Source organism: Eulemur rufifrons, chromosome 23 (assembly GCF_041146395.1).
Source record: "Eulemur rufifrons isolate Redbay chromosome 23, OSU_ERuf_1, whole genome shotgun sequence".
Taxonomy (NCBI): domain Eukaryota; kingdom Metazoa; phylum Chordata; class Mammalia; order Primates; family Lemuridae; genus Eulemur; species Eulemur rufifrons.
Window position 1 is genome coordinate 11,439,946 of NC_091005.1, and position 18,256 is coordinate 11,458,201.

General features: G+C 56.6%; 2 protein-coding genes across 4 annotated transcripts; one reads left to right on the plus strand and one right to left on the minus strand.

The window, feature by feature from the left end:
• The first annotated feature begins 74 nt into the window (after positions 1 to 74).
• LOC138373746 (F-box/LRR-repeat protein 2-like) lies at positions 75 to 12,332 on the plus strand. 2 transcript variants are annotated; one of them, XM_069456309.1, is made up of 7 exons: positions 75 to 102; positions 3,166 to 3,267; positions 8,644 to 9,582; positions 10,804 to 11,019; positions 11,154 to 11,297; positions 11,470 to 11,687; positions 11,787 to 12,332. In XM_069456309.1, the coding sequence occupies exons 1-7, from the start codon at positions 79 to 81 to the stop codon at positions 11,953 to 11,955; spliced, it is 1,812 nt and encodes a 603-aa protein (XP_069312410.1). In that variant the 5' UTR covers positions 75 to 78; the 3' UTR covers positions 11,956 to 12,332. The 2 variants fall into 2 exon arrangements, with proteins under 2 accessions (XP_069312410.1, XP_069312411.1); XM_069456310.1 differs by lacking the exon at positions 10,804 to 11,019 and having other exon boundaries at positions 8,590 to 9,582.
• A 1,270-nt stretch (positions 12,333 to 13,602) lies between these two features.
• Positions 13,603 to 18,241, minus strand: ELMO3 (engulfment and cell motility 3). Of its 2 annotated transcripts, XM_069456710.1 has the most exons (20): positions 17,896 to 18,241; positions 17,708 to 17,748; positions 17,548 to 17,620; positions 17,296 to 17,346; positions 16,929 to 17,098; positions 16,742 to 16,841; positions 16,488 to 16,639; positions 16,327 to 16,405; positions 16,179 to 16,229; positions 15,972 to 16,094; positions 15,757 to 15,888; positions 15,553 to 15,654; positions 15,342 to 15,450; positions 15,093 to 15,229; positions 14,838 to 15,001; positions 14,616 to 14,728; positions 14,417 to 14,521; positions 14,230 to 14,312; positions 14,056 to 14,142; positions 13,603 to 13,968 (listed from the first exon to the last, which is right to left on the minus strand). In XM_069456710.1, the coding sequence occupies exons 1-20, from the start codon at positions 17,971 to 17,973 to the stop codon at positions 13,756 to 13,758; spliced, it is 2,163 nt and encodes a 720-aa protein (XP_069312811.1). In that variant the 5' UTR covers positions 17,974 to 18,241; the 3' UTR covers positions 13,603 to 13,755. The 2 variants fall into 2 exon arrangements, with proteins under 2 accessions (XP_069312811.1, XP_069312810.1); XM_069456709.1 differs by lacking the exon at positions 17,296 to 17,346 and having other exon boundaries at positions 17,896 to 18,095.
• Between the last annotated feature and the right edge of the window lie 15 nt (positions 18,242 to 18,256).

Below are 18,256 nucleotides of genomic sequence, written 5' to 3' on the forward strand. Positions count from 1 at the left end.
CCCAAGCCCCGCCCCCAGAGCGGGCGGGACTACGCTTCCCAGAAAGCCTTGCGCGGGGGCGGAGGCGGCAGGGATGCGATGGCGGAGTCGCTGCCCCTGGAGGTGAGAGGAAGCCTTCCTCAGGCCTAGCTCCGGACAGGCCCCGCCCTCGGGGTCCCGGGCTTTGGGGAGGGGCTGTCAGACAGCTAGCCCGGCCCCTCCTGCCTGACGGAAACAACCCGCCCGGCCGGTCTTGGGACCTGCAAGCTCTGGGTAACGGCCGCGCCTTTGGGCCACTCCGTCCCCTTAGCTTGGGGGGCCGTCCTCTCTTTCCCCATCTGCCCCAGAAGATGACTGTTCTGTCACCTCAGCGAGGACAGCAAGGACAAGCCCTCTGCCCATCCCCTTCCCTTGAGATGGCCGTCCCTTCCCCTAGTTCTGGAAGATGTCCGCTCCCTCTCATCGTCCCCGAAGGTTAACCGCTCTTATCCCCACTACCCTCTGAGAGAGACGGCTGCCCTCTCTCCCTGGCAGTGGGAAACAGACTGCTCCCTCCCCGTCAACTCGGCGGAGGGTCTCTGAGGTCCTTTAGCGAGGACAGGTCTGTTTCCCACTCCCTAGGCCCCTAGCGATGGCCGCTCCTGCCTTTTACCTCATGGGATGTTTGCTCCTTCTCCTTAGCCAGGGAAAAGACCCCCATTGGCCAAGAAGATAACAGGTATTGCCCCTAGTGGCCTCTTGGAATGGCCCCTCCTTTTGCCCTGAGGGTTAGCAGCCCCCTCCCAATGCCCACGGGAGACAGGCCACACTTTCCAATCAGTCTTGTAATGATGCTCCCTCTCCTTAGGAAAAATATACCTGCTTCCACCCCATTGAGCCCCCTGTAATAGCATCCCTTTCCCCTTTGGCCCCAGAGGCTATCTACTCCATCCCTATAGATATCATGGATAACCAGTCATATCTCCAGTAGCCCCTTAGGATGGGGTTCATGGGATGGCCACTCCATCCTTATCACTGCTTCCTCTGGTCCTTCTAGAAAGGCCACCCCCTTAGCTTAATGAATTGTGCCCTCCCCCTACTCCAGTGATGACAGGTTTGTTCCCCTCTCCCTTTGCTTCTTGAGTTGGCCGCGCAGCCCCAGAAAACAAGATGGCCACTACTTTAGCTCAGACAGGCTTTTCTGTCTCTTCCTAGGGAAGGGGGTTGGTCACATCTGGTCCCCATCAGTCCTCTCTTCCCCATGCCCAGCCTCCCTGGCCTAGAAGGCTTTTCTCCCAGTAATTCTCTTCTTGATAATGATGTACTTAATCTTCCTGCCCCTTTCCTGAGCAAATCTTTGGTGAAAATAGAGGTAGAGAACTGGACTGTCTGTCCTTAATTTAATCCAGTAAGTATCCTCTGTGCTCAGCATCTGAGAAGGGGAGAAATCAGAATAGCAGGTGAAGTCAAGCATAAGGAAGGACATCCCAGGATAGAGGCCCACGCAGGCAAAAGGAAGTAGACATGTTATATTTGTAGGACAGTGGGGAGACTGGGTTGGGAAAGCTTTGGGACCATTGGGTCCAGTCAGACATGGAGGCCTGGTAGTACTGTTTCACGAGTAAAGAGCTCATCCTAAGAGTGCTGGGGAACCCTGAAGGTTTACAGCAGGGTGTGCCGAAACTGAAAACTGCTTTTGTGACAGTGTGCAGAATGGATTAGCAAGGATGAACTTGGAGGCAAGGAGGACAAGTGGATGGAGTCCAGGTCTGGGGTGACAGAAATCTGAGCTACTAATGTAGTGAAGTTGCAAAGGTAGAAATGTTAGTACTAGCAACCCAGAAAGCACTTACGGAACATCTACTAGCTGTCAAGCACACTATATATATGTGTATATGTATGTGTGTATATATGTACACACATATATGTAAAATTCAATCCCCATAAGACTATGATCTAGATTTAAAAAAATATCCCCATCTTACAGTTATGGAAGCTGAAGCTCAGAGAGGTCAAGTACCTTGCCTGACTTCACACAGGTAGGAAGCAGTGGAGCTGGGATTTGAATAAGTGTAGGTTAGCCTGGTCTAAAGTCAATGCTTTACACGTGTATCTGGGAGCAAGGGATGGAAGAGCATGAATATAATCCAAAGTGTTATCAGGTGGGGTGCACTGTTCGCATTGAAGGGAAAACTTGGGAGGAGGGGCTGTTTTGGATTGATGACAGAATATGAATTTTGGTTGAGATTAAGGTGGTAGTTAAACATTTGGGTGAAGGATCCAGTGGAAAATTGGTAATACTGGACTAGAACTTGGATAATAGGACAATATGGGGATATCGAATTGTTGGTTATTCCTATATTGGTAAACAGAAAATCAAAAGACCCCAGGTCTGAGCTCTGGGAACCACAGAAGAATCCAGAAACCAGGCAATTGGGGTGCTGGGTGAAGCCCTAGAAAACAGTGTCACAGGACTCAGGAAGGAAGATTCCAGAAGAATAGTTAATATCAAATCTTTCTAGGCCTCACAGGCAACTCCTTTCCCAGGACCCTTTAGGGCCTCCAACCTTACCACCCCAGACTCACAGAGCATAGGTGGAGGGCAGACCTGAGCCTGCCAGGCTGGGTCTTGCTAGAATCATCTCTTAACAGCTAGCTGAGAAGGTGAGTTGGCAGTGAAGATGGGAAAAGACCAGGGTCCTAGAACTTGACCTGTGAGGGCAGGAGGATGAGCTGTGACTTCCTGAGGATCCGAGAAGGAGCACCTGGCTTGCTGTGTTCTAGATCCTATGCAAGACACTTTGTTGTTGTGTTATTTAATTCTCGCAATGATCCATTTAAATCTCACTACAAATGCCATTTACAGATAAGGAAAACAAGGCTCCCAGAGGTCAGTTGACAGAGTAGGGATTTAAACTAGATTCATCTGGCCCCAGTGTTTAGGCTCTTTCTGCCAAACTTGGCAGGAAGTTGGATTCTTATCAGTTGGTACAAGCTTGTACCCAGACAGGGCTCAGGAAAGGTTTGTTCACAGTAAAGATACCTGAAGGCTGGAGAGGGGAAGGGAATGCTTCGTGAAGCTTCGGATCCAAGATAAACTAGAAGCCAGTGCTCTGGTGCCCTCAGGCCCACGGTGCTATCAGGTGGAGTTAGTTCCAAAAGTGGCCCACCTCTAATAGCCCCCAATGCCCTGTCTTTTTCCTGCAGATGCTCACATATATTCTGAGCTTCCTGCCTCTGTCCGATCAGAAAGAGGCCTCCCTTGTGAGCCGGGCTTGGTACAGTGCAGCCCAGAATGCCCTTCGAGAGGTAAGGTGCCCACCCTCACCTGGCCCATCCTCAGTTGTTTCTTACCAGGTTGCTCATGGCCCTGCTCATATATCATCCATCCATCCATCCATCCATTCATACATACTCATACGTGCATTCGTACGTACTTGGCTCTGGGTACAGTGCTGGGGCTATACAGATGAATAAGACATAGCCCCCTAAGGAGCTCACAGTCTAGTGAAGGAGAAAGACAAGTAATATGAACGATCATGATACTGTATGCTCAGTGCTGTGACACTGGAATGAAAGGGTGCAATGGGAACATGAGGAAGGACATCCAAAGGAGACCAGCAGCATCAGGGAAGGCTTCTTGAAGGAATAGGATGAGGATGAAGGTTGGGCTTCCAGGACTCGTAACAGCACAAGTGAAGGCACCAAGTAGAATAGTTCTGGAAATGACCACACAAGTTCCATATGACTGGAAGTGAGAATTGTGCAATGAGGTTAGAATGAGGTCAGACTGCAAACCAGAAGTTGTGCCAGGCGGCAGATCTTGGGCTTTTCTCCTGATGACCATGGATGGAGCCTATTAAGGCAAGCGGGTGACACGCTGTGATTTGTGTCTTAGAACGCCACTGTGCAGAGTGGGCTGGAGAGGGCGAGACTGAGCGAAAGGAGGCAGCGCAGCTGGAAGGTGACTGCAGACATCTGTGCTAGTTCGAAAGGGAAGCAATGACAGCTCATTGTTTTAATTTTGATTTCTTTGATTATTAGTGAGGTTGAACAGTTTTTCTCATTAGCCGACCCTTTGTTTTTCCCACTTTTGTTTATTCTTGGTCTTTATCTATTTAACTATTAGGGTCTTAATATTTTTCTTATCCATTTGTATGAACTTTTTGTACATTAAAGAGATTAGTCCTTTTTATATTTATTGAAATATATTCTTAAGATGTCTGCCTTTGTTTTTTTTTTTGTTTTTTTTTTTTTTTGAGACAGAGTCTCGCTCTGTTGCCCAGGCTAGAGTGAGTGCCGTGGCGTCAGCCTAGCTCACAGCAACCTCAAACTCCTGGGCTCAAGCAATCCTCCTGTCTCAGCCTCCCGAGTAGCTGGGACTACAGGCATGTGCCACCATGCCCGGCTAATTTTTTCTATATATTTTTAGCTGTCCATATAAATTCTTTCTATTTGTAGTAGAGATGGGGTCTCGCTCTTGCTCAGGCTGGTCTCGAACTCCTGAGCTCAAACGATCCGCCCACCTCGGCCTCCCAGAGTGCTAGGATTACAGGCGTGAGCCACCGCGCCCGGCCAAGATGTCTGCCTTTGAATTTGATTTGTAGATATGTGCTTTTATTTGTGAGATACAGAAGTTAAATCTCTATGTTGTTGATTCTGAACTTCCTTTTTTATTTCTTCTATTGCTTTTTAAACTTAAAGATCCCTTGCCCCTTCAGAAATTTGATAGACATACACTCATATTTTTCTTCTGTTTTTTAAAAATAGACTTTATTATTTAGAGCAGTTTTAGGTTCACAGCAGAATTGTTTCTTCTATTTTATGGTTTGAATGTTTGTATTAACAGTTTTATTGGTGAAATTTATTTTGATTTATGTTATGAGATAAGAAGCTAAACTGATTAGTTTTCAAATAGCTCAAATGCCATTACATCTAATCTTCTCCCTTTCCCTGTTGGGTTGGAATCCTCTTCTGTTACATATTAAATGTGTGGATAGGCCGAGCGTGGTGGCTCACACCTGTAATCCTAGCATTCTGGGAGGCTGAGGCAGGAGGATCGCTTGAGGTTAGGAGTTCGAGGCCAGCCTGAGCAAGAGGGAGACCCCATCTCTACAAAAAGTAGAAAAATTAACTGGGTGTTGTGGTGCCTGTAGTCCCAGCTACTTGGGAGGCTGAGGCAGGAGGATCACTTGAGCCCGGGAGTTTGAAGATGCAGTGAGCTATCATGATGCTACTGCACTCTAGCCTGGCGACCAAGTGAGACTCTGCTTCAGGGAAAAAAGAAAAAAAAGAAAGAAAAGAAAAGAAAGCCACCATTTGAGGAAAGCAACCTTTATGCTGATACTGATGTTGGCAATTTCCAGAGTATATGACAAATCAGTGAACTTGTGTGCTATTAATAAAATTGTTGGCTGTTTAAAAAAAAAAAAAAGAAAGAAAAGAAAGGAAATGTAGAGAGTGACCTCACTGGCAAGAAATTTCCCTGTGGAAGGAAGGAAATAAATGGGGCAGGAATGAGAATGAGAGGTTCAGGTGGGCTTGACAAAAGGATTTTGATTGGGAGAAATTGTGCTTAAATGCTTGAGGGAGAGTCACTAGGTGTAACTCCTCTCTAGAGACCAGTGCCCTGGTGCCAGGGCATACATCTTCACGATGGCCTGCTGGAGAACAGGCATGTGAGCTATGGATTCCTGCACTGGGCAGAAAGGAGGGCCATTTTCTCTGTCAGGTGGCTTTCCAAGTCTGTACACCAGCCTGTAGTCTCAGTTCAGGGTTTCACTGGGTACAACAAAATCCTGGCTTCCCACAGTCAAGGTACATGCATCACTTCTAGCAGGTTCAGGGCATTTCCCAAATGATTTACTCTTATGGTGCCAGCATTGGGAAAGGAGGAGACCATGGGCTAGTTGGTCCCTCTGTGCATGGAGCAGCTGAAGCTGGAACAGGTGCCCTTGCAGTCCTCCTTCGTGTGGGTCTAGAAGCATCTTCCTAGGGCCCAGGAAGGGAGTATCCTATACCAGGGCCAAAGTCCAGAACCCAGGAGGCCTGCTTCTGCCCGCTGCTGTGCCCCCACAGACAGAAACAGCCCTAGAAGGCTGCTCCTGGGCTCCTGCAGTTTAAGTCCAGGTGGCCCCAGGAGAGGCGTAGACCACCTGCAGGAGGGCTTAGAGGCTGCACACACCCCACCAAGAAAAATGGTAGGGGGCTGGAGATGGTCTCAAGCCTCCTCCGTCCCCCACATAGCTGGAAGTCCTTTAGGCCAGGCCCTGCCCCTCTATCGAGTGGCTACGGCTGCCAGCAGCCAGCCCTCTACTTGGCCCTGGTGAGACTGCCAGTGTCTTCCCTTGGCATTTGTCTACCTGGTTCATAAGGAGGCAGTGGGAAAGGGGAGAACATTCCTGGCCCCCCAGGCTCCAGAAAGAAGGGAAGGAAAGAAAGAAGCCTGGGCACCTGCACTGCTGTACCACTAGAGCTGGGACCCGCAGGGCTCTCAGGCACTCCTCAGTGACATGTGAGCGGTGGGTGTGGGCGCTGCCTCAGCAACCAGCTCCACCCTACCTCCCCCAGCCACAGTTCACTCCTCAGCATCAGACTGAGTCATGTGTCTTACAGGGCTTGGCAATGGTGGAGGCAGGTTTTCCCATTCCCTTCTAAAACCTTCCCTCTCATCTGGCATCACCCTCTCCACCCACACACACTGGGATCTGCCCCAGCTCTCCTTAAATCTGACACCCCTGATCCACTGCCCACGTGGGGATCTGTGGTACGTGCTCCTCTCACCCTAAATGACCGTGCTTTGGAAGTGGGGTCTGGAAAGGGAACCCGGTCAAACACTGATTCCTGTGAAAGAGGCCAGGAGCTGGTCTTACACTTGCTTCCTTCTGTCACGACAGCCATGGTGGCCGCTTGTCTCTGTGGCAGAAGCCAGGCTGGTTTCTCCACACCTAGGAATGAGTTCTGTGCTTCCTGGGGGAATCCTGTTGATATATACCTTGCAGGAGTGCATCCTGTGTGTCATTTCTACCTTTCTAATTCATTCACTCATTCATTTATTAATTATTTTTTAGATACAGGATCTTGCTTTGTTGCCCAGCCTGTAGTACAGTGGCCTGATCACAGCTCACTGCAGCCTTGAACACCTGGGCTCAAGCGATCCTCCTGCCTCAGCCTCCCAAGTAGCTAGGACTACAGGCGTGCACCAGCCTGCCTGGCTAATTTTTAAATTTTTTGCAGAGATAGGTTCTCACTATGTTGCTCAGGCTGGTCTTGAATTCTTGACCTCAAATCGATCCTCCCATCTCAGCCTCCCGAAGTGCTGGGATTACAGGCATGAGCCATCGCACCCAGCCTCTGATTCCCTTCTGATGGTGTTCTGTGGGGTACAAGAGGGAACGGCAGCTTGTTTTTGCAGTTACTGACAAGATAAGTGTTCCGGGAGCTTACTTTCCTGCATCAGGACCACGGTGATACATTAAAACAAGAGCCTTCTTTGAGTATACTTGCCTGCAACCTGGGCAAGAGGTGGAGAGGTGGGGCTAGGATTTTAGAAGCCAGGGCCTCTTCTCCCTTTTCCCACAGACCTGTTCCATACAAACTGTACCGACTTCCCTTTGGCTCCCTCTGGCACAAGCTCAGGGAAGGTTCTATGACATTATCTCCTTAGTTGGAGGCTCCCAAACTCCTGCACAAGCCAGCTTATTCCCACAGTGTATCTCCGAGCTTGCCTTCCGATCTTACCCTACTCCAGTTGTGTGCTCCCCATTCTTGCTCCCCTGTTCTCTACGGCAGGGCGCCTTGTTCTGTTTGCTCCCGCCCACAGAAAAGGGAGGCTGCTCCTTCCTTACCTGAATGGATAAATGTCCCCTCCAGAGATGTGCTGCAGGGATCACAGCACATTTTGAACTCTGGAGCCTCCAGGGCCCAATACCAGGTGGCCCCACCTGCTTACACACAAAACCCATTTTTGCAAACATTCATGTGACTGAGACACTCTGAGGCCACTGGGGGACCTAGGCCTCACTGCCTGCCCCAGACCTTTGGCACCTGGGCCACAGAAGGTTGTCGTGAGTAACGTCTGCCTCATTTTTCCCCACTTTCAACTGTTGTGAGCGCTATTTATATGTTCTCTAGAAAGCGGGGGAGGCTGGCTGCTTAGCTAATGCCAAGTCCTTGGAGTAGGAGGCTGAGGCCATGGATTTCAGGTCCTCCTTCTGAAAGTCCCAAAGGTTGGGGTCTAGCATGCTTTGTCCCCTCACTCCCTGGGGGCTTCACTGGGCTTCCTCCAGGTCACATCTCAGCCCTCCTATGCTCAGCCTGCCACCTCCCCATCCTGTCTCTGTCCTTCCCTGGGCATTCAGGCCTGTCCATCACTAGCCTTCCTGCCCTCCCCTGAGTCATTTCCCTTTGAACCCCAGCGTGACTTGTCTTCCCAGCTCCCACTTCCTACCTGAACCCCTCTTCAACCACACATGACATCACACACCACGGTGGGCCCCCATTGTGAAAGGGCCCTTGCCTGACCTGCCCTCAACCTCTGGCTGGTGACTTGGCACTAAACCAAAGCCCAGCACCTCTGAAGCCAGACGGCTAACCCCAGACTGCTAACCCCAGACTGCTGCTGCTCCTTAGACAAACGTGCGGTACAACATCCCCGTGTCTTCTGCCTCCCTTTCGGCCATCAAGAGCCTGGGCCTCAGGGGCATCTCCTGCATCAGCCTGACCAACCTGGATGGGTCACCCACTTCACACCAGGTGCTGCAGTCTGTTGCCTACCACCTGGGCCCGCATCTGCACAGCTTGTGCCTGGGTGGGGGCAGCCCCACAGAGGCCTCTTTTGTGACCCTGATCCTGGGCTGCCGGGCTCTGCGTATCCTTGACCTCAGTGGCTGCAACAGCCTCTTCACATCGGGCACATTGCTGTCTCAGCCCGAGACGGCCCAGGGTGTCCGGCAGGCATTGAGTGGCCTCCGTGAGCTCAACCTGGCTGGCCTGCGGGACCTAGCTGACCTCAGCTTCAACCAGCTCAGCAGCTGTGCCCCCAGCCTGGAGCGCCTCTCCTTGGCCTACTGCCACCTCATCTTTGAGCTGGGCCCGGCCCGGGGCTCCATTGGCCTCCGGGACTCCTCCCCATCCCAATTCTCCTTCCGCAACCTACTGCGATTCGTGAAGGAGAGGGCTGGCAGGCTGCACGCCCTGGACTTGAGTGGCACCGGCTTGCCACCGGAGGCCCTGCAGGCCCTGGGCCAGGTGGCCGGGCTGCAGCTGCAGGAGCTGAGCCTGCACAGCTGCCAGGACCTCTCCACAGAGGCCGTGGCCACCCTGTGCCGCCAGCAACCAGGCCTTACCTCCCTGGACCTCAGCGGCTGTTCGGAACTGACTGATGGGGCACTCCTGGCCGTGAGCCGGGGCCTGCGGCACCTTCGGCGCCTGAGCCTGGGGAAGCTGCAGCGACTGACAGACGCGGGATGTACAGCCCTGGGGGGCCTGCGGGAGTTGCAGAGCCTCAACATGGCCGAGTGCTCCCTGGTGAGCGGGCGGGAACTGGCCCAGGCCCTGGGCTCCGTGCGCGGAGCTCCACTCCGCCTGGAGTCCCTCAGCCTGGCCTTCTGCTCTTCACTGAAGGTGAGTGCACATCATCCCCTTCCTTCCTCTCCAGGACCGAGGCTGGGGGTACTGGGCCTGTGGCACCTGGGAGGGCCACAGTGTTTGTGTCCAAGGATTACTAGTTAGAACTGAACTCGGGCCACAGTCTGGAAGAGGACAGGTGCCTAGAGAGATGCTGCTGCCAGCACTCCTCCCCAAAGCTCCAGCTCTGGGCCAGGCAGGTCCAAGAGACCAGGGTGGCCCAGCCCATGAGGTGGCCCAATACCTCACATGCCAAGTGCTGGGTGACCGCTGCAGTCTGGGGAGGGGCACTGAGGACCAGCGTGCTGGAGGGTGCGGAGGCTGGAGAAAGGGGGTGATGAATGAGGAAGGTGGGGAAGGGGCAGTGAAGAAGGCACTGGAGCGGGCCTATGGAAGGTTATGTGACGTGGGAGCAGCAGGGCCATTCCTCAGCTGAGGCCAGGCCCCTCAACAGGGCTCAGCCCTGCCCCCCTGGGTGGAGTTTCTGTCTTGGCAGTGTCAGTCTGTCCCTCTTTGGTGGATTATTCCTTCAACCCATCCATGTGACCAAGGCATTCTGAGCCTAAACACTGCCGCTCCCCCTTGTTCCCCTGCAAGTGCCCCTCTCCCCTGCCCCACTCCAAGCATCCCTTAGCTGCTCTCTCCCAGGCCCGACGTTCTCGTGCCTCTGCAGCTCCCCTCTCCACCTCTCTCTACAAACCAGCTTCCTCTCCTCTGCCCTCAGCTCTTACTCCCCAACCCTGCCTTCTCCTGACCTGTGGCAGCCATACCCCCAAGTGCAGCCTCATAGTTCTGATTCCAACTCTAGAGGGAGCACATCTGATTGGCTCAGGCAGGGCTGGTGTCAGCTGTCCACACCCCGTCTAGTGAGCTTTGGTCAGAGGCTGCCTCGGCCCACCCTTCAGCAGGGGCTGGGAGCATAGGCAGGGTGGCTACCTTAGAAATTTCCACCTGCCCCAGCCACAGTCTAGGCCTTTGTCCTCCAGCAACCTCCTCCGGCTCTCCTACCCCCACGGCCCACCCTGGCCACTCCGACCTCTCACTGCCAGCACAGGGACCATGATGCTTCCCCTCCTCGGACGCTCTGGTAGCTCCTGTGCCTCCCTCCTGCCCATGGGGCAGGAACCTTAGACAGACCCTTCCTAGGGACCACTGCCAAGCCTGGTGGCACAGTTACAAGCTGTCACTCCATCCTCTCTCCTCCTACCTCCCCCCTAGGATGCCTCAGTGCTGTCCGTGATCCTGGCGCTAGGCCCGAGCCTCAGGGTGCTAGACCTGTCCTCCTGTGTGACCCTCACCAATGGGACCGTGCAGGCCATCTGCACCTACCTCACTCACCTCTCAGTCCTGCGCCTGGCTTGGTGCAAGGAGCTCCGTGACTGGGGGCTTCTGGGGCTGGGGGAACCAAGTGAGGAACATGCACAGAGGCCCCAGGTGTGGGACCCTCAAGGTCATGGGGCGGGGGTGGCCCCTGGGCTCAGCTGCCCTCCTACCCCTCCCAAGTCTCTCTAGAAGCATTTAAGGGCAAACTCAGGAAGAACCTGAGATGCAGGGGCTTCTTTCCACAGCCATGCCCTGAGCTGGAGCATCAGGCCTCAGGCCCCAAGGACCCCTCTCCTGAGCCTCAGGGCCCTTCCCTGCTCACGCTGCGGGCCCTGCAGGAGTTGGACCTCACAGCCTGCAGCAAGCTGACTGATGCCAGTTTGGCCAAGGTGTGGGGCTGGGGCCAGGGGCCTGGACCATCCCACTTTTCACAGTTCCTTTCTCATTGGCTTCTACTATCCCTGGGCACGCCCCTGGCTGTGGGTAGAGGAACCTGGAAGTGCCCAGGCTCGGGGCTCCAGCGCCATACTACACTCACCCCACCCTACCCCATCCTTGCAGGTGCTCCAGTTCCCCCAGCTGAGGCAGTTGTCACTGAGCCTGTTGCCAGCACTCACAGACATGGGTTTGGTGGCTGTGGCCAGGGGCTGTCCCAGCCTGGAGCGTTTGGCACTGAGTCATTGCAGCTGCCTCAGTGACAAGGGCTGGGCCCAGGCAGCCAGCTCCTGGCCAAGGCTGCAGCACCTCAACCTGTCTAGCTGCAGTCAGCTCACAGAACAGTGAGTGTGTCCGATGACACTGAGCACCTGGAGCCACAGTGCAGACGTGGGCTGGGGCCCCATGCTGGGCCAGGCACTCATCCATCGGCCTCCCCGCAGAACGCTGGACACCATTGCGCAGGCGTGCAAGCAGCTCCGTGTGTTGGATGTGGCCATGTGTTCTGGTATCAACATGGCTGCTGTCAGGCGCCTCCAAGCCCAGCTGCCCCAGCTGACCTGCGTCCAGTCCCGCTTCGTGGGAGGAGCGGACCTGACCCTAACGCTCTGAGGCCAGGTCAGTAACCAGCCCCGTGGTTTAGCCTCCTCTCCCCCTGGGGCCCCAGCCCTGGCTTCTCTTGCCTTCCTCTGCTACAGACCGCTTGTCTAGGACTGGGGGTGGAACCGATCCAGGGCAGCCCAGGGGACTATCCACCCATCTGCCCCACAGCCCAGCTGCAGCCTCTTTCCAGCTACATGTTGCTGCCCCAGGCATCTGCTCTCCTGGCCAGGGCCTGGTGCTGAGAAGCAGACTTTGTGCCTCTTGCCTGCCCACCTCCCAGACCTCAGGCCTGTGCTCGCCTGTTCCCTGTGCTCACCATCCCAGCCTCCCCTGAGCACTGGGCTTTAGCAGCCAAGCCCAGGTGTTTGCTGTAAACCCAAACAAGATTAAAGATTCGAGATAGTACCTCCTTGTCTTAAGTTCTCAGACTAAAGTGCCCCTCCCCTCCCCACTTCAGTTGAAGTGGCCTTGAGGCAGGTGGAGAAAACACCAGAGGCCCACAGCCTTCTTCCTCGGCTTGGCCCAAAGCCCCCCAGGTGCCCCCACCCGGGCCTCAGGGCTGGTCCCCACAAGCCTCTCCACTTGGGCCTGGCTTCTTCCCCACATGGGAGGAGACTCCAGACGCTGGGAGGCCTCTCCCAGCACAATCCCTGGGTGTGCCGTGCAGCAAAGGAACATCATATGCAGCTGATGTCAGCTGGTGAACACTGTTAAACATGGTACTGGAGGAGGCACTGGGGAGAAGAGGTCGACAGCATGGAGAAAGGAAGTCAGGGTGGTGGCAGCTTTCAGTTTGCCCTGTGGGCTCCACACACTGCTGGGTCTTCTTTCCTCAGGGGCTTGGGGTCTAGGGCCATAGCTGGACCCAATACTACATCTGCCCGCAGGGGTTCTGGCCTGTCTACAGCCCTACCTCACCCATGGTCCTGAGTTAGGCTTCCATCAGAAGGCAGGGCTTCCTGCACAGACTGGCCTGGGGATGCCCTTTGGAATTTTTTTTTTTTTTTTTTTTGAGACAGGGTCTCACTGTGTCATCCACCCAGGCTGGAGTGCAGCAGCTGATCATAGCTCACTGCAGCCTCCAACTCCTGGCCTCAAGTGATCCTCCCACTTCGGCCTCCCAAAGTGCTGGGATTACAGGCGTGAGCCACCGTGCCCAGCTACCCTTTGGCATCTTGAGCTTGCCCTTCAGTAGAAAGCAGGCCCAGCTTCACATCTCTCCCTTCATGCCTCTCACCAGAGGCCTCCAAGTCCCACAAAGGACACCAGGCAGGGCCATCAGGGTTGAGAACTGAGGTCAGACTGTCAGGAGCCTTCTGGAAGCATGATCCCCAGACTAGCCCGTTAACGCTGCCCAGGAGGGCATCCATTTGGGGCAATGCCTCCCCCCGCCACCTCTCCCTTGGCTAGTGCCCCCAGACCACAGGCCATCTGTCTCTGCAGGCCCAGCACTGAGGGAGTTGAAGACTCATATTGCAGATGGGCATAGCCCCAGCCTGTCCCCACCCGTGCTCCACCCCTCAGAATACCAGCCCCCCCCCCCAACTGCAGCTATCCATGCCCAAGTTTGTGGTCCTGGCCTCAATGCCCCATCTCATCCACCAGCGACGTTTGAAGGCAGAAGGGAAAGACTGTCACTGTCACAGGCTTGGCCCACAAGGTTCAGAGCTGGCTCAACACATACCCAAGAGCCAAGCAGAATTTATTTCTGCTGCAATCTCTGATGGTCAGGATGCCTGCGCTTCTCTACCCTCCACCTTTCAGGGCTGTGGCAGTGGCAGCAGGTGTGGCCCTTGGCCAGTCTCCCTGTCAAGGTTCAGTGATGCTGCAGTCATAGCAGAAGTTGAAGTTGGTGGGGGGCGGAGGTATGGGGGGTGGCCGCTCAGGGATGGGCACATTCTCCAGCTCCAGCAACCGCAGCTTGGTCTCCATGGTCAGCAGCTGCTCCAGGTCCAGCCGTGTCTGCTCACTGCCCATGGGACTGCCCAGCAGGGCACTCAGTCCGTCTGTCCACAAGTGGAACTGGGGACGACGGGGCCAGCTCCGTGAGGGCCTGCCCATCTCTTCCCCCTGCCCATCCGCCCAACTCAGCCTGGTCCAGACGCTCACCTCCCGCTTGGAGGGGGCAATAAAGTTGAGGTGCGCCTCCTCCTCCCCCCGGTCATAGCTGACTGAGAAGGCCAACTCACACAGGTCCTGGGGAAGCAAGGCAGCAGGGCACTGAGCAGGGAGCAGGGTAGGTGGGGGCAAGAGCAAGGGAGCCCCCGGCCACACTGCATTCACCTTATTCTGCTTCCCGGAGCCCTTCTCCCTGATGTGGGGGCAGTCCTTGCCTGTCAGGAGTGCTCTGATGTCGGCCACAGGAACTGCAGGAAGAAGGCTGGGCTGACCACTGTGGCCCCAGGCGGCTCCGGGGCATGGAGCGGTCTGGGGGGAGCAGGTGTCTGAGCCCAGCTCTTGCCCTCCTTACGCTGCTCAGGCAGGCCTTCTGGGGTGGGCGGGTCAGCGCCTTCTTCCACATCCCCATACTGTAGCACCTTGTGGTTGGGGGACAGGCAGCAGAACCACAGCTTGTCTGTGCAGAGAAAGGGGAGGAGGGCAGGAGTGCTGCCACGGGCCCTGACCCCAAGCCAGCCACCCTCTGCCCCACCCTCTGCCCACTCAGAGACCCTGGCGACGCCGGCTGCTGATCTTGCGGAAGAGGGTCCCCTCGCAGAGGCGGAGCAGACGCTGCTGGCGGATCAGGCCCATGAGCTCTGGCTTCAGTTTCTCTCGAAGCTCCCTGGATTGTTGGGTGGGGGAGAGTCACTGACCAGGACAGCCCTGGGGTGTGGCCTATGGGTGCCAAGGAGGGTGGGGCTAGGATTGGGGACCCATGCCTACCGACTCACAGTATGGGAGGAGCTAGCGTCCCCTCCTGATGCAGCCGCTCAGTCTGCCGCAGCCGCAGCACCTCCCCGTAGGTGAGTGCGTTCACCTTGGTGCGGAAGAGCTCCAGGGAGGTGGGCTTCAGGGCCAGTGTGCGGGCCAGCTGCTCCCGTACCACCTGCATGACCTGGGGTGTCCCAAGCTCAGCTCAGAGCCTAAGCTCTGTGTCCCTGCCCAGAATGGCCCCCTGCCCTGGCCCAGGTTTCCCAGCTCCCTGCCTTGTCAAAGTCCTCCTGTGTGGCCCGCATCTCCTTCCAGGTCTTGTTCAGCAGCTGGATGCCCACGCAGAAGAGCTCATGGAAGCTCTGGTCTTGGCCGAAGAACATGGGTGAGAAGTCCTGGGCCGTCTCGGAGCCTGGAGCGGGGGGGCAGGAGGGGCTCAGGGAGAAAGTGTGTGCAGCCCCTGGCCCTCTCTGCCCTTCCGCCCCCTGTTCCTAGACACGCTGCACCAGCTGAGTCCCACTCACAGGGCTCCCCGACATGGAGCAGCTCACACAGCAGCACCGTCAGCTGGATGCTGCTCCGGGCAAAGGGGCACTCGTGCTTGTCCTCGCGGCTGCTGTTCTCCAACACAAACTGGGGTGGAGGGAGCAGAGAATGGGGTAGACAGTCACGGCTAAGCCCAGAGACCCTGCCATGGTGGGGGTGCTGCCAGCCCCTGCCCTTCCCTGCACTGACCCGGCTGTATGCACTGGGTGCATGTCTGGAGAAGTACAACATGTTGTCCAGGGCCAGCAGGCCAGGGGGCACGCGCTCTAGGTCCTGCCCTGGGTTGCTATTCTGGGGGAAGGAGGCACAGTCAGTTCAAGAAGGGCCCCACCCTCTGGAACAACAACAGCCCTAGGCTGAGGCAGGGGTGGGAGCCGGGTTGGGGTCACTCACCGAGAAGCCCAGTTTGCGGAACTCTCGGGCACAGAGGGAACGGCGACGGTCAGCACTCAGCCCGGGGCCCAGGGACTCCCCCTCTGACTCAAAGGCAGCCTGGCGCAGGGCCTGCAGCTGCTCCCGCTGCTCCTGGGATTGTTGTTGGGGGGAGTATCAAGACTGTACATTCAAGGCCAAGACTCCCAGCCTTGTGCCCCGGCAAATACATCTACCTGGCTATAGGGGTCCAGTGGCGTCCGCATGCGAGGCTCCAGCAGCCCCAATGTGAGGGACTGCAGGACATACAAGTGATGAGCCATCTCGTCACCCAGGGGTGCTGCACTATGGATGATGTTCTGGAAGACAGCCCATCGTGGGGGTGAACGTGGGCTCACTGGGAGAGGAACAGGGAGGGGGTTCCCTGGCCCCCTCCCTCCTACCTTATAGATGAACTGGCGAAGGTTTCTCTGCCAGAGGTAGTCAAGCATGTGCTGAGGGAGTGGGAAGGGGGCTTAGATGACTCAGCCTCAGAGGGGAGCACAGCACCCGCCAGCTGCTACCCCCATCCAGCCCCCAGTGGACACTCACCTTACGTTCTGCCTGGCTGGCCCCCTGCAGCAAGGCTGTGAGCAGTGCCATGGCCTTGGTTTGCAGCTGCTGATTCATCCTGTGGCAAGAAGAGGACTCAGCCGAATACCCAGGGTCTGGCCCTGATCCCCCCCATCTGTACCCCACCCCCAGGGGCTTACACCTGCAGGTGCACCAGCAGCCTATCCAGTGGCACCTCACTCTTGACCAGCTGGCCCAGGGCAGGGCTGCTTAAGGTCACACTCTCCAACAGCCGAAGGGCCAGGGGCTGCACAGAGGCATCCATCAGGTTCATGTTCACATAGGACACGACCTATAAAAGGGGTAGGGACTGTCACCGCCTCACCATCGTGGAAGGCCATGTCTAGCACTGTCCCACAGCCCCTACCCGCTACCCCTAGAAAAGCCCACCCACCTTCCTGACAAAGGGGATGCTGAGCGTCTCCCAGGACACCACGCCATGTTCCATGAGCTCCATGAAGGCCCTCAAGCCGAGGGCCAGCACCTCCCCTAGGCTGAGGGGGACATCTGGGACTGAGCAGGACCAGACCAGGATCCACAAGCCCCACCATGTCCCCCAGCCACCACAGCCCTGTGCTCACTCGTCCCCATCCTCAATGATGGTGCCTAGTCTCTGAAGCCCATCACGGCTGATGACCTCCCGGGCAAAGGTCATGTCTGAGGACAGCAGGACGAGGCGTCTCAGGGCTTCCCGGCGCCCTTCACGATTCCCACTCTGCAGCCCACCCAACAGCTGCTCAGCCTCAAGGTCCTGGCAGGGGCGGAGCAGGAGCAGAGGTGAGGAGGCTGGGCGCTGTAAGGGTGGGAGCTGGAGTGCGGGGACCCTGGTGTCCACTAGGTGGCGCACTGCTGGGATGGGGCCAGGCCTCCAGACCTGGGGCAAAGGCGCCGGGCGGAGGCGGCCAGCGGAGGGGCAGGGAATGAGGGACGGGAAGGGAGGGGCATTACTGGGGCAGTACTGAGGCACAGGATGCTGCCGTTCTTGATCTCTGCGCGGTTCTGGGGAAGACAGCAGAGGGGGCAGCAAAGTCAAGGTGGGCTCCGAGGATTGTCAATTGGGGTGTCAAGGAGAGAGTGTGGGGGTCAGCAAAAGAAAGATCACATTCCAGACAGGGGGAGATGAGTCTGAAGACCCAGGGCCACGTGGGTTAGAGAGCGAGAGGGTGGAGTGTGGGGGGCCTGGGGGGAGAGGGGACTCACATTCTCGGTGATGTATCTCCTGTGCCCATCAGCAAACTGCAGGGCATAGCGCTCAGAGTGAGTCAGGCTCCACCTGCGGGTGCGGAGGCTCTGTGAGGCAGGTAGGGGCGCCCCTGCCGCCGCCCTTCCGCCACCCCGTGGCCCGGCTGGCCCCACTCACGCGTCGCACACCTCCTTCAGCACAGCGGCCAGGGGCTTTGCCTGCAAGTGGAGCGGTCACTTACGGGGCAGAGTAGGGAGGGGCTGGGGAGGAGCCTCGGGGGAGGGGTGGGATGGGCTGCTTCGAGGGGAAGGGGGCGACCCAGAGGTAGGCGGTGGGGCAGATGGAGGCAGGACAGGCCTGGTGACCTGGTCCAGCTGGATGAGCTGCGGGATGGCGTCACGCATCTGGACGGCAATCTTCACCACGTTCCGCGGAGGTGCCATGGTCCAGCCGGGGCGTGGGCGCCTGCACTTTCTACAGACTGTGCAACCTCTGGCCGAGGGCACACCTGGCCCGGAGCCCCTGGGGACAAGGAGGGCGTTCCTCTGTCCGCGACCAAGCCCCAGTGTAGTGACCCGCACTCACAGTCCAGGCTTCAGCTCCTGGCCAGGGGCTGCGGCCTTCCCAATGGAAGCTAGTTCCGGGTTGGAGTCTAGGGGTAGGAAGGTAGGACGGCGCCTGCCCTGTCCCGCCCCGCCGAGGCGGCCCCGCCCCGCCCCAAGGTGC

Excerpts from the sequence above, each read along its gene's own strand:
- LOC138373746 (XM_069456309.1), top strand. The coding sequence starts at position 79 with ATGGCGGAGTCGCTGCCCCTGGAG. Across the intron at positions 3,268-8,643 it reads CCCAGAATGCCCTTCGAGAG|AGCCTGGGCCTCAGGGGCAT; the intron begins GTAAGGTGCCCA and ends TCGGCCATCAAG. Across the intron at positions 9,583-10,803 it reads CCTTCTGCTCTTCACTGAAG|GATGCCTCAGTGCTGTCCGT; the intron begins GTGAGTGCACAT and ends CCTCCCCCCTAG.
- ELMO3 (XM_069456710.1), bottom strand. The coding sequence starts at position 17,973 with ATGGCACCTCCGCGGAACGTGGTGAAGATTGCCGTCCAGATGCGTGAC. Across the intron at positions 16,230-16,326 it reads CCAGCCAGGCAGAACGTAAG|CACATGCTTGACTACCTCTG; the intron begins GTGAGTGTCCAC and ends CCACTCCCTCAG. Across the intron at positions 14,313-14,416 it reads AGAAGGCCTGCCTGAGCAGC|TTCCTGTGGCCGACATCAGA; the intron begins GTAAGGAGGGCA and ends TTCTTCCTGCAG.